Here is a 14422-nt window from a genome sequence, read left to right as displayed (position 1 = left end):
TAGATATTTGGAATAAATCAAAGTAGCTAGACACATGCACAACAGTTGTTGTGTCCCTTTCATGATTAACAACATTGGAATGAAACCTAAAATCCCATTAGTTCACTTTAATAGAATCCCATGAGTCTTTTGAATCCAGAGCTTAGAGCTGCATGGGGTTATTGCAAAAGAACATTTGTGTCATTCTTGTGGTGGATCCAGATCTAATCTAATCTGATCTGATCTGATCTAGTCTAATCCAGAACGTGCTTAAAATGAATGCCACCTTCTGTACTTGTAGCATCATCACTAACTTAAATTTGGCAAGAAGGCTCTAACTAAAAGCAAAAGGACTTGCTGATCTGCAGGCTGGCAAGCAATTGGCAGCTGAGCCTAACATTTCAAATCTTGAAGTAATTCTTTGGTTGAACTAATGGTTCAATGGTTGAAATAATTATTCTGTATAGAGAAACAAGACAAATGATTTCAGTAGCAGGAAATTTGGCTAGTTCTGGCTAGTTTAGTATCAATTTGTAATGGAGTCACTCTGGCAGATTTCCTGGGTCAATGAGCGGGTGTGACCAGTCTTAATTTTTAATATGACAAAACTGTATTCCAAAGTATCTGGTAAATTAGTGTCTCCACTAATCTCTCCAGAGAAACTGGCTTTCACTTACCTTCCGTTTTCTATAATTGATTAGCATGCTCCAAATGAAGAAGAAACATGCAGATGGGAAATTCAGAAACTAGTTCAGAAAAGCTATCAGAAGCTGTATTTTATATGGCATTCAGCATATGTGAGATTGTAACCCCCCTTTTTATATCTAGGGCTAAGTAATAGGTTTAATCATTTTTCAGTATTGTGGCAGCTTTGTAAACTGTCTTGAGTATATCATAATTTGGAAGAATAGAACAGAAACAAATACACTGGTGATATATTTGTTAGGATTGAATATCATTAATAACTGAATAAATTATCATTTACGCATAACAGTTTCAGATGGTACTGTCTCACTTCTAAAAATATCCATATAATGATAACTCTGCTGAATAAGGGAAGATTGTTAATAGCTGCCCTTAATTGCTTTCTTTCCTTGCAGCATAACACTACTGCATGATTGCAAGTAATAGATACCCTTCTCCAGTTTATTTACAGAAGCTATAAAAAAGTACTATAGAGACAACGAATTACCAGACTACTGTATTTTGGACCTATTCTAGAAATGTCCATCCTTGACATCTGAAAAAAGTTTAATAAATTGCCATATTCTTTATCCAGAATACAGTTGTATTACTTACTATTTACCTGTTAGATTTACATCCCAACTTTTTCCAGAAGCTTAGGATGCTACACATGCATTCCTGTCTCCAATTTTGCCCCATAAGAATCCAGAGAGTTGACAACTAGCATAAAGTTCTCCAGGGAACTTCCTTACAAGTGCAAGAAAAGATTTAGGCACCCTCTAGCTAAATAGTGGTTTTTGGTGAATCTCCACATGAATGGAAGTTGACACAGCCTTTACGTGCTACGAAGTTAAACACAACATCTTGGTAGTTTTCTTGCAGACATTTCACTACTAAACTAGGTAACATCCTCACTAGATAACATGACCATTGCATGAGGTATGTTACCTAATTTGGTAATGAATAGCCTGCAAGAAAACTACGAAGGTATCAAGGGTGCCCCAGTTCAACTCTGAGCTACAAATATTTTCTTCTACATACATACATACATACTTAGTAAATATGTGTAGCTGTTTATAGACTCAAAGTAAGGAAACTGAATATGGGATAATTTTGAATACTTTTTTCAGTTAGTACTTTTTTAATTCCACATTTTGCATAAATAGCCTCCCAACATTTCCTCTAACCAAGGGGTGTCAAACTCAAGTCGTCATGGTGGCGTCAGATATTGGGACTCCCCCCTCCGCTAAACCGGCCATGGCTGTGGCCAGTGTGTGACGCATCTGGCCCGCGGGCCGGGAGTTTGACAGCCCTGCTCTAACCAGTTAAGAATCTTTCCATTCCTGCTTTTGGAAATTTTCCTCATTCTTTCTTGCATAACTCCTCTAGTTCACAAATATTCTCAGGTCCCTCATTGTCGATATTTAATTCTGAAGACTGTGAAAGCCATACCAGAATGTTTAGCTTTCTTTCCTGTACATGCTTCATAATTAATTTGGAGGTAGTTTAGATTGCCTTGCCAAGATAGGTGGTCCCGTTTCAGTTTCTTTTCTGACATTAACTTCTAGATGTTTATATATAGTTGAAACCATTCTTCATTCCACCTGCACAATATTGCATGTGCCACTGATTGCCATCTAACCTGAAAATATAAGAGACCTCTGTGCTTCATGGTTAGCAAGGTGTCCATTTCTTCACATGCTTCACTCCCTTTTTTCCAAATGCATCTTGTGTGATTGTGTAACCAGACAGTTCAACGTTTGTTGCAAAACTTTTCAGGCTTACTGAAGTTCATACTTTGGACAAGGGTTTGGAGATGAGTTTTCCTTACAGTAACTCTTCCATGCAGATCATTGCTGTACAAGGGAAGCTCTGATGTGGATACCTTCTCTATTAAGTGCAAATAGTTGCACATAAAAAGTGATTGGTGATTGTCTCTTAGTTTATAACCAAAAAGCAAGGTTTTCATAGGCAGGCATAGTTAGATTCATTGAAAAAAAGGAATTAGGTTACAGAAAATTTAGCAACGGAGTACACTGACTTTAGTACCCAATTTATATTTTAAGTTTGTTAGGGTGGAGATGGGTTAGTGGTGTTTTTGCCTTTTTCTTGATAAAGGAAGAATGTACAGAAATTTAGCATTTATAATATTTTTCAAATCACCACTCTCTTTCCCAGGGTCTTGAAGCCTATTTGCATTATGTTTTCAAATGTTCAGAAAGATGTGTTTTAATTTTTTTGTCTATGGAGATTCTCAATCATTTGGGTCATGGTTGTCCCAAGGGTGCTTTTTCTGAAAGAATTTTCTTTTCTTTTCTTTGAAAATGTTTTGCTTCTCATGCAAGAAGCTTCTTCATTTAGCTTCAGTTTTGATTTAGCTTCAGTTTTGTGCAGATTGTATCTGTATTCTCCACCTAGTGATTAACTGAAAGATACAATTTGACCAGGTGCTTTAACTGTTGCATGGAACAGCAGTTGATAAGGGTACTGCATTATCCTGGCCCTATTCCAGTATTTTAACCATTATACTACACTGGTTTTATTGTGATTTTTCCTTGAGATGATGGCACAAGTACAGAAAGCATCTAAATTTTAAAGGGACTTTCAGTAATCTGGGGCCTTGCTTGCCGGAAATTCTGGGAATGTGTTCTAACATATCTAAAGGCACCAGCTTGAGAGAAAGCTGTTTTCATTAATGAAACAATTGGTATCACAAGTAGTTTGCCCTTAGTTTTTAACTTTAACTATAAGATGTGAGAAGACTGTGACTTGACACTTGGCAACACTGAAGACATATATTTAAAAAAGAACTTTATGAATATTAAACTTTGATACACGTAAAATAACTGCTGAGAAACTGCAAAGCCAACATAAACAGAACTGTTTGTAACATGATGTATGATGAAAAATTGTAGTAACAACTCCCGTGGTAATGCTTCTTTTTCCTTTTTTAAGGAAAGTGGGAAAATGTTAAACAGCAGCTAAATTTCTGCACTTAATGCAAACATGTTCAGTTACAAATCATCATCAAATGTCTCCGTGCATCTCAACATCACAGTCTCGTAGTCTAACTGAAGAATTTCTTCCTGCCAAAAATAAAGGTGAGGAGAAGAATAATTAAAGTTCTGTTAGGAGCTGGACTATTTTGGGAATTAATGAATAAACATCCCATAGCAAGTTTAAATGACCTACAGAACAATTTTTTGGCAGCCAGATTCTCAATATACTGAGCTTACTTGTGTTTTTACATAAATGCAGCATGACATTGTGACGGATGCTAATCAGAGTCTGCTGATTTATGGATGTGAATGCTGTCCCTTCAGCTGGTTTCCTTACCAAGTGAGCTGGCTATCTCATAGCTCAAAAATACAGCAAGTCAAGTTTACTAAATTTAAATCAAGATGTAGAAAAAACATTGCGCAATAATAACATGATAAAAAAAGTTATCCAAATACTATTTTGAACACAAAATCCCAGTCTAACTCTGTACCTCACATTAGAGAGCAGCTCTAATCCAAAAGTGTATTTTTTAAATAGGTGAAAATTAAAGAAAGAATATTTAGTAAGAACGTTAAAGAAAGTTTAGTTTGAAAAACCAACTTCTCCCTGTTGCAGAAGTTTTGATTTATGGATCAGAAAGCAAATACACAAACACAGTCAAACTTACAGAGAACTGATTTTCTTAGGCACTTTCTTTTGAATATGGCTCTTGGTATCTGATGTAATTTCTGGTTTTTGCTTTTTGTTTTGCTAAGTGCAGTGTTCAGATTTCTAGAACTCAGTTAATGGGAAACTCATATATTAGCATTCTAAAAATATTTTAAAAGAATTTAGAAAAGATACCATGTTTCCCCGAAACTAAGACATGTCCCGATAATAAGCCCAATTGGGCTTTTGAGCGCATCCGCTAAAATAAGCCCTTCCCTGAAAATAAGCCTCCCCAATACTTAGACACATGTGCAGGGAGGAAAGGAAAGGGGAATATCAAAGCCGCTGCCGCCCGAGATCAGCAGGCCAGATTCGGTGAGCCAGACGCACCACTACCACTCGGGAGAAGAAGAGAGAGAGGAGGTGCTGCTGCGAGAGCGCCCATTTCTGACGTTCTTCTCCTCCCGGGCGATGGCAGCACGTTCAGCTCCCCGAATCTGGCTTGCCGATCTCAGCCGGTGAGAGGGAATGGCAGGTGGGAGGGGAGGCAGCGGAGAAGTGAGATGCATGGAGCGAGATGGGGCTCCCCGTGCCATCTCTTCTCCCCCCTCCCTTGCCGGGCATGGCAGGAGCTGGAAGTCAGGTAAAACACGGCGGAGAAACGAGATGCGTGTCTTGCCTGACTTCCAGCTCCTGCCATGCCTGGTCGGCATGCGATGGAGGAAAGTCTGTCTGTCCATGAGGAAGCGTGGCCGGCAAGTGTCCCACCAGCATGGCCGGCCACTGAGTGGGGGAGCGGAAAAAAGACGGTCCCTCGGAGCCCAGTGAGGCACCCGCTCCCGCTCAGTCCTTGAGATACTCTATCTTGAGGTGGCTGAGGCGGGTGCCGTGGCTCTAGATGGTGAGCGCAAGCAGCTTGTACTTGTCTCGCAGGCCGGCCAAGATGGTCAGCGTCTTCTTGAGGAGGGCCCGTGGATGCACCAGCATTCCCTGCCAAACCTTGTTTTCCAGTTCCCCCAGTGATTTCAAGTTGGCGGGCACGAAATAATGATGCAACATCCCGTTGGACATCTCTAGATAAAGCGGGCCGTCGAAATAGCTGTGGCACAAGCTGATCTAACAGCTCAGCAGCCAGACTGAGAGGAGCCCCAGCAGCATCCCGGGGGTGGAGGAGAGAAGCTGCCCTGACACCCTAAGTGTTCCAAAGTAGAGGAGGGGTCCGGTCGCTCCTTGTTTCAAGTCCTCTGGGTGTGGCCACCTTTCTTGCAGGGTTTCATTAAGACCCGCTGGGAAGCTGTCACTTGGCTCTTCTCGCTCCCTGTGGTGAGTTCTCCTTTGCACCTGATTTGCCGACAAGAACTTCGGGGGGTTTTTTGTGAACCAATCCTCACTGGCAATGCTGCGGGCAAGAACCGGCCATGCCTATCCCACTTCAGAGATAAGAAGATAAGACCAAGGCCATATTTCGGGGGTCAAAAGAAAATAGGACCCTGTCTTATTTTCGGGGAAACATGGTACTAAAGATATTGATTAATATGATCACATGTGTTTACTGAGCTTGTAAGATTTGTGGTGAAACATATACATAAACATTTATTGCCATCCATCAAGCTTAGTTTATCACCACAACACTGTCAAATTCAGAAGGAACAGATGAGGAGTAAGATAGGGTAAGTTGCAAACTATCTGTTGTAATAAAGTACGATATATTAGCTCCTCTCAAACAAACTACTGGATTGATTTTGATTCAATATACTTTTTTAAACAATAGAAACATCTACATTTCATCTGATATCAAGAAAAATTTGTAGGTGATTAATTTTGGATAAGGTTCATAACCTAGGGTTGTATGGCAACCTATAAATAAGCTGCATGGGATAGAGATAGTAGGAATTAGAATAGGAAGCACCTGCAGGTCACTGACTGGAATTTCCTGCATTGGAGATTTATTAGTTGATTTTTTAAAATCATTCTCCTAAGCAATTCCCCTTCCTCGGGTGCTATTCTTCTCCTCTTTAAATTCATGTTTCCATACTAGGATCTGGAAAGATTTTTAATTGTTTTTCCATAATGCAGATGTTATTCTCTACAAACTAATTGGTAATTGAGGAGCTGCAATGCCAGCATATCAGGATATATCACTTTGTGGGATGCCACCATAATAAAATTGCTCAACAGTCTCACATTCTTTTACAAGCAGATTACATAAAATTAGATTGATATGCATCATTTATTCCACCTAAACCATTATAGGCATTATTTTAATTTACAGGCTTACAGTATGAGCATTTCCACAGCACCCACATTGTCATTCCTCATAAATCAGTTTGAAACTAAGCACAAATAACTTCAAATCTTTCAGTCTTAAAACACTGAGAACACAAAGAGAGTCCCACAAGCTGATTAGTGCTTCCCCTACATCTAACAAAAAGAGACTTTAAAGAACATTTTTATTAGTCATGGAGCAATACAAATTCCCACACCCTTGCTACACACAAAAGGAAATAGCATGTTGGCAAATTTGAAATCAGTCACTTTGCCCAATAGTTATGAGAATGTTGCATGTTTCTACAACTTTAATTGGAACAAGGAAAAGATACGTCCCAAACAGAATATACAGCTAGAGAAAAGGTCTAGGAATAAGATGTAGAACTTTGGGATGATACAAAGAAGATTAATGGCTGTCTTGCCTTAAACCCATGGCTGAGTAAGGCACGTTTCCCCACTAATAAAACGATTACCAAAAATTTGTAGTTTCCCAGAGATTAAAAGAAACACAGACAACGAACATATCAATTTCCTCAATCAATATTGTGAGAACAGTCAAGCCAAAGTCAAACCCAACATAACATATAATAAGCAATGATGTGGAAGCACCCTAAATATCCATTCAATCTAGTATCTATTAGCCAATACCTTTGGAAGTTCATAAATTTAATCCAACAGATACACAAATCTTGTTCTATTTTTGTTTTTTTTTAAAAAAACTTTCTACATTAATTTCCTAGAGAAGTAATGGTGTAAAGGACCAGTCTAGGGACAGATTATCCTGGAGAAGATCTACCTTTATATTCAGTATTCAGTGTGAGCTAATACTGACTTAATGAATGTAATAAATCAGTATTAATTTTCAACATATTTATGAATGGATTTGCTCTCCCCACTCCAGTTAGTTATGTTTGTACAAAACAAGAAGCTCCAACTGGGTTCTAAAATACATGCTTATCAAATACCACAGCCAGCCTTCATGAAAATCATTACCTATACTTAACACTAATTGCACATTAGTATGTGGATAAAGAAATTTATATTTTTTAAAAATGAAAAGCTAGGTCAATTTCACTTTGAAAGTTAACGTACCTGCTTTAATACTTTTCATGCCATTTCTGATTTTATAAATCTGTGACTCTTCATGACAGTTACCTTTTTTTCATTATCCAAAAATTATGCTCTAAATCATTTTCTGAATGTTCCAGATGGTAAGAAATAATAAAATAATAAGATTAACCATTACATTTACCCAATATGTTTCAAATCTGTGAAACATTAGAATTGTCTTACAGAGAGTATGCCAGTGAAATGAGCTGTTTAGATTTCTTGTTTCAACATTAACAAAATGTGTGCCAAATGTTTTGCATCAAGAATCTAGAAAAGCTGTAAAAAAATCTAGAAGTGTGAAGGCCATCCCTTTATTGTGGTATTTCTCTTCCACCTCATTAAAGGAAGACGAAATGCTCGATCCTGAAACTAGAGGGCACAAGCAAAATAGGTGGTTATTTTGTGATTCACCCTGTTTTGAAATCTATCTACATAATTCTTATGGGAAGGTAGAAATTAGGTAGCATTTGATAGCAATCAGACACAGACAGAGAAAAGCAATTTATTTGCATATGATAATAAATTACATTTAAAAGAGAGAAAACAGGTGTTGGTCCTGGATAACTAGCTTTTAGCTGTGCAAAATAAAAATACTTCAGCAGATTATTAATGAACAAAATGGTATTTAAAGTATGTAAGAGTCTGGCAATATTAAACACACTTATTGGATATGAAGCTCAGAGTTATTATGGGGGGTAAATTCACTTGGTTAGAAATAGCACTGATTAATTTTTTTAGGTAAAAGAGACAAGAAATTAAATAATATTGCTGTACCATTTGTTTTTTATAAATAAAATTGTGTTTACTTTGTGCTCCTACACTCTCTATTTATTGCTAATAATTGCTCATTACTGCTCTACGTGAAGCTGCCTTTGAAGACCACCCAGAAATCATAAATGATTCAGAATGCAGTACCATGGGTAGATATAAGTTTATTGTGGTCATGTGATATTTCTGCCTTACCAGCTGCATGGTTTCCAATAAGTTTTTGGTTGCAGTTCAGAGTGCCTGATTATCACCTATGAAGCCTTTTTAGGACATAGGATTGGGTAGTTTGTGGGATGTCTGTTCCCAAAAAATATCTATCCATTCCACAACTTGAATAAAATGCACACATACAGGATCCCTTCCTTAAATAATGTCATCTTAGGAGTCCCAGGTGTGTCAGAGGACCATAAGACCTAATCAAATGGCCACATATTTAGGCATCAAGTGCCAATTGCTGTAAACCACACTATTGTACCTCTACTTTTTCCCCTTACTAAATACCTTCATTTACACAATTTTGCTTCCCTTCATTTCTTGTGGTTTTCCACATGAACAGGGTGCCTTAAAACAGGGGTGTCAAATTCACGTTGTCACAGTAGCGTCACATGATGTATCGGGACTTTTTTCCCCTTCGCTAAACTAGGTGTGGGCATGGCCAGCGCATGACGCATCAGGCCTGCGGGCTGGGAGTTTGACAGCCCTGCCTTAAAAGATCCAGGGATTGAGTATTTTATCAATGAAATACATATGTGACATGATCTTAAACAACTACAAGCAAATTTCAGCTTTTTATGCTACTTAAGGAAACCCCATTTCCCCTCAAATGCTCAGTTTAATTATGCTACAGTTCTCCAGAGATTTAAGAAAGGTCTCAATTTACTGAGAAAGGAATACTGAGAAAAAAATAAATGTTGCTGTAGATGATGAAAGAATGTGGCTGATGTTTTTTAGGTTTGGAAGATAAGCAGGTTTGATGGTGGTTAGTACTTGGGTGAGAGATTACCAGGAGATTTCAAGGTTGTAGGCTAAAGTGGGGGGGTGGGGGTGGGGGAAATCCCAGAAAATGATAGTAAATCATTTCATTACTATTGCCAAGAAAACTGCATAGCCACATACATGTAATTTCCAAACCTAATCCTAACTCAAGGGCAGTTTCGGTTGAAAATGGTTACCACATGAGTAGCTGAGAAATGACATAATTATGGGACTCTGAAAGTAGATTTAAAGTGATTTATCATCACTGTGAATTAGTCACTTTCAACTTTTCCCAACTGCTTCAATGTCTTTGTGACAGCTTGTACTTCTTCCACAACATAAGAAATGGTCCTAACAAAGCTTGTTTCAAGCACGTTGCAAAATCCTACCTGTGATGGTTGTGTGCTAGCAAAAAACAGGTTTTTCAAGAAGCTGATGATCTGCAAGTAGAGACGATGGTTATCCTCTTGACTATCTGAAGCACAGACTGTGAATGCTGAGCTGCAAACAAAATAATCTATATTGAGGTTCCCCATCAATTGTGTGGAAGAGAAAGCAAGCCTTTGCCTTAAGAAAATGCATATAAAGGCCTGTATGATTACAGGTTTGACTGAAAGGAAATTCACACAGTTTTCTAGTTTTGCTTTCATTGCGGTGCCAGTACTAATGGAAAACTGACTCCTGAAATTGGGCTGCTCCCAAAGAGTTCCTTTGTGGTGCCACCTGAGCAGGTCTGCATCACTGCTCCCTCAGCCTGCCATGGCAGAGTTCACAACTGATGGCAGACAAAAGCCACAATCAACATGTTGCTAGCTCAGTAATTTGTGGCTTTTTGTCTCTTCATAAGGATAATCAAATCGATATTCATAAGGATAACCTCTGTATATCAGCTCACCTTTGACACTCCAACACCGTTGGGGGATGTCGGCAACTGGTCAAGCAGTTTATCCATTAAAGGAAATAAAAACTGGTTGTTGGAGCTGGAGGATTAATTACCTTCACAGCAAAAAGAGGACTGAGGGGCAGAGAGGAAATAGCATAGGAAATAGCAATACCACTAGCAATAGCACTTAGACTTATATACCATTTCACAGTGCTTTATAGCCTCTCTAAGCAGTTTACAGAGTCATCGTATTGCTCCCAACAATTTGGGTCCTCATTTTACCGACCTTGGAAGGATGGTAGGCTAAGTCAACCTTGAGCCAGTCAGGACTGAACCCCTGGCAGTGGGCAGAATCAGTCTGCAATACTTTATTCTAACCACAGCGCCACAAAGGAAACTTGTGGAACCAGCTGGAACATGTGATTTTAGGCTGCCTTCCCCATGAGCATTCATGTGCCATATATTGTCTGCATGTAGAGTCTTTGAGGCAGAATATTACATAGCATAACTTCTACAATAGAACACCAGAAAACCTCTTACAGGTACCCTAGCTATAGGCTGCCTTGAAAAACAGGCAAAAGTATAAGAACATGACAACTGGGACCAGGAAGTGATTGTGGCAGGGTAAGGAGACTATGTGAATATGGCCTGAAGTTGACCAAGGCAATGAATAGCCCAGACATATAGGGACAAATAATTATTCTGACCTAGTTAAAGATTCCAAATCTCCTTCTTCCCTTTAGTGCATCTTTTTCCACTGTAGTTCTTCCTGTCATCTCTATCCCAGTAATGCAATATTCTCCAAATCAGAGCCCCTTGTGTGTACTGCTTGTATATGTCCAAAGCACTGAACTTTTACATACCAAACATAGTACTGGTGCGGGGGGAGTTCTACCGGTTTGCAATGGGGCCGTGCGCGTATGCTCAGTTTCTTTATGCGTGCGCTCTTCTGCGCATGCAAAGAGGCTTCTGATGACGTCAGGGTTGGTGGGCAGAGCCTCCTGCCGGTTTTACTACCGGTTCTATAGAACAGGTCCGAACTGGGGGCAACCCATCACTGTACTGGTGATCTTGGGCTAGTTATGGTCTCATAAGAAACATCTATTCTTGCACCTCAACAATGACATTTAAGAGGAAGTCAGTGAACACTTACAGTATTTTGCAAAAGGCTGCCCGTTTTTTAGTTAGTCACACTACTTGTTTCCAAACCAATTCTATAAAATTATAACTTTCACATTAGCCCCATTCTATAAAAACACATCTCCTAGATTTTTTTTTTTTTAAAATTTGATTTATATGCCGCCCTTCTCTGGAGACTCAGGGCAGCTTACAATGCGTTAAGCAATAGCCTTCATACTTTTGTATATTTATACAAAGTCAGCTTATTGCCCCCACAAACTGGGTCCTCAATTTACCTACCTTAGAAAGGATGGAAAACTGAGTCAACCTTGAGCCTGGTGAGATTCGAACTTACAGTAATTGCAGACAGCTGGTGTTAATCACAATGCTATCAGTCTGCTGAGCCACCAGGCCCTTATGTATCATTCTCTCACTTATGGTCACTTGATTAGACAGTGCTTGAATTTCAACCTGATAGGTAAACAGGCAAATGCTTTAGGCACTAATTACTGTATTATTGTTCCAGAAAAGTAACTTGTTACTGTTCTTTCTCTTCTAGTCTGCCTGATATAACAACGCAGCAATTTATCTAGTTAAAACCATTACCTTTGACTGGATATTTCTTGTACTTCATTTCTATCAAGGAAACTAGTGGCCACATCAAAAGCATCTTCAAAGAGGATCTGAAAGAGAAAGCATTCTGGACATTACATCCAAAAGCATCATCCAAGAAATCTCTTTTTAAATTCCTGCTGTTGATTAGCATTTATTCTAGTGATTCCTAAATAAGTAAGGAGTGCGGCACTTGGTTATTCTAAGATGAAACTGGTTGGAGTGCATATTTGTTATCCACTAATTTTTCAGCACCCAAGTTTAAAAAAACAGTTAATAACTCTTTTAGCCAAGACCATTTATTTTTATGGTTTATATTTTAGAATGATTTCTAATTATTAAGGAGGCTACAATTTATTAATCTCTATTTTATGTTCTCACTGAGCTTGGTTGTAATTAAGATTGTCCAAGAATAATCTAACAGTGTAAGGGAATAACTAAATTACTCTCAGCCTCCTTATTAGATGTTGTTCTTTTTCTGAAACTGCTGTTTATAGTGAAACCCCACAAGTGCTGCTTTGCTAGTGTAACAGGAAAAGGCACTGTCAAAACATCTTAGGGCTTAAGACATTAGGACAGGAATTAGTTTCTCTGGAACCTATTGAATTAAAAATAATCATATCCTTCCCCAATGCCTATTATCTACCATGGATTTAGTGGAGAAACCCACATAAATACTAGTTGATAAAGGAGGCTTTGTAGTTTTTCCACCTAATCTACCAATCACATATCTCATCTGGAACCTAACAACATGTTTTGGTTATCACTAATATGAGCTAAGTGATGAATAAAGCAATGACGTGGCATGAGCTTACATTCTGAAAATACCAAATGTGATTGTGCTGTAATTAAGATTATTATATTATATAGGTTATTTTGGCTACACTTTTATTTAGAGGAATCCTTTTTTAAAAAATTGGAGCTATTTTTTGAACAATTTCTGAACATTGTCAAGATCTATACGTATTGCTAATTTAGCCATAGTATTTCCTAGTGTTTTTATTAATGATTATACTGTCCTCCCTTTTATTACTGAAGAAATACAGAGACTCAGCAATTTTAAATGTTAGAACTATACACTTAACTAACTGTTCAACTATAATCGTAGAAGACACCAATTCTCACCTCCTCCGGTGTGGATGCTACTGAACCGCTGGCTTCCTGACTATTGGTTCCACTGTCCCTCACACTGCTCTCATTAGTACAGGCAGGTTCTTGAGAAGCTGTCTTGATCTCAGAGATGAAATTCTGTCTTTGACTACAGTACTGCAAAACACTGTCCTTCCTGTCTTCTGGGAGTCCCTGCCACAGATGGGAAACAGCTGTGGAGACCACAGGGAGCATAACTTCTTCTGGGCTTACAACTGCATTATCAACCAGCAAGTCTACAGTCTGCTTGTAAAAATACAAGTATCTGGAATGAAACAGGAAAGGAGACATCTCTCATAATATCTTCTGGATGGCATCTAACAGGCACAGAGCAATAAGCAGACTACACAGTGGGGCATCAGTGAATTGAAATGAATCGGAATTGGGCACATTCATTCAAAAGATCATACCGTTTGCTGCTCAGAACATGAAAAACGAATGCCATTGTTTTTATTGTCATTAAGAGTGTACAAAGACAATACTTTGATACAATGCAGGTAAATAGATTTCATGAACTCTCTAGTATGAGGGTTATTCTAATTTTGGCCCAACTACTGATACAGAAGAAGTTGACAAATTTTATGGTCAAATTCTATCTGAAATTGACAGAATAGGCTGCTTATGATTGAAAAGTGGAATTCTAAAGCTGGAAACAGTAAGGAGGACATTTAGTTGGACTATATGGCCTAGGGAACATCACCAGATCAAATATTTGCTACACTATTGGCATAAATAGATGAAAGAGTTCAGTTACGACAACAAAGGTGTGGTTAATATAAGACTCTTTGCTCATGTGCAAGTTCTAAGACAGGGCTAAAACAGAAGAAAACCAACCAGTTTCTACAATACAATATGGAGCACTGTATACCCACCATTTTCAAGGAGAACTTTGAAGTCCTGAACCTTATTGATGGGAGCCAGAGGAACTGTGGAATGACATCAAATAAGTTGTTAATAAAAAGTGTGAAAAGAGAATGTCTATGATTAAGAAATAGAAGAAACCGAACTGGATGTTGAAACCGACAGTAGAAATTGTTGAAAAGAGAAGGCAACAACCAAGAAAGACAAAACTTTCTGGAAGGCTCTAATTAAAAATTTCCATGGCCTAGAGAAGGAATAGTATTATAATATTTATAAAGACATCAAAGATGGAAACAGACATGGAAAACCAAAGAAAGTCTTCCAAAAGATTTATTAAACTAGAAAGAGGGTCTAACGTCTAATTGA

At 38.3% G+C, this 14422-nt stretch overlaps 1 protein-coding gene and 1 pseudogene across 3 annotated transcripts in view; both read right to left on the bottom strand.

Annotated features, from left to right (window-relative positions):
* The window catches only part of STRA8 (stimulated by retinoic acid 8), an 87016-nt gene that overhangs the window by 58365 nt on the left and 14229 nt on the right, over positions 1–14422 (bottom strand). The window contains exons 6-9 of one of the 3 annotated variants that reach the window (XM_034403859.2): positions 13172–13460; positions 12041–12117; positions 9822–9933; positions 3445–3749 (exon numbers count right to left, since the gene is read on the bottom strand). In XM_034403859.2, coding sequence (XP_034259750.1) covers positions 3678–3749; positions 9822–9933; positions 12041–12117; positions 13172–13460 — 550 coding nt within the window. In that variant the 3' untranslated portion in view covers positions 3445–3677. Of the gene's footprint in view, positions 1–3444; positions 3750–8169; positions 9934–12040; positions 12118–13171; positions 13461–14422 lie in introns of those variants that run through there. The other 2 variants (XM_087873942.1, XM_087873941.1) reach the window with 2 other exon arrangements.
* LOC132712620 (fin bud initiation factor homolog) lies at positions 5066–5469 on the bottom strand (annotated as a pseudogene).

The sequence above is a fragment of the Pantherophis guttatus genome, chromosome 7 (assembly GCF_059756535.1).
Source record: "Pantherophis guttatus breed Tessera chromosome 7, ASM5975653v1, whole genome shotgun sequence".
In the NCBI taxonomy this organism is placed as follows: Eukaryota; Metazoa; Chordata; class Lepidosauria; order Squamata; family Colubridae; genus Pantherophis; species Pantherophis guttatus.
The sequence above is the reverse complement of the archived record's forward strand: the minus strand, read 5'-3'. Positions and strand labels throughout refer to the sequence as shown.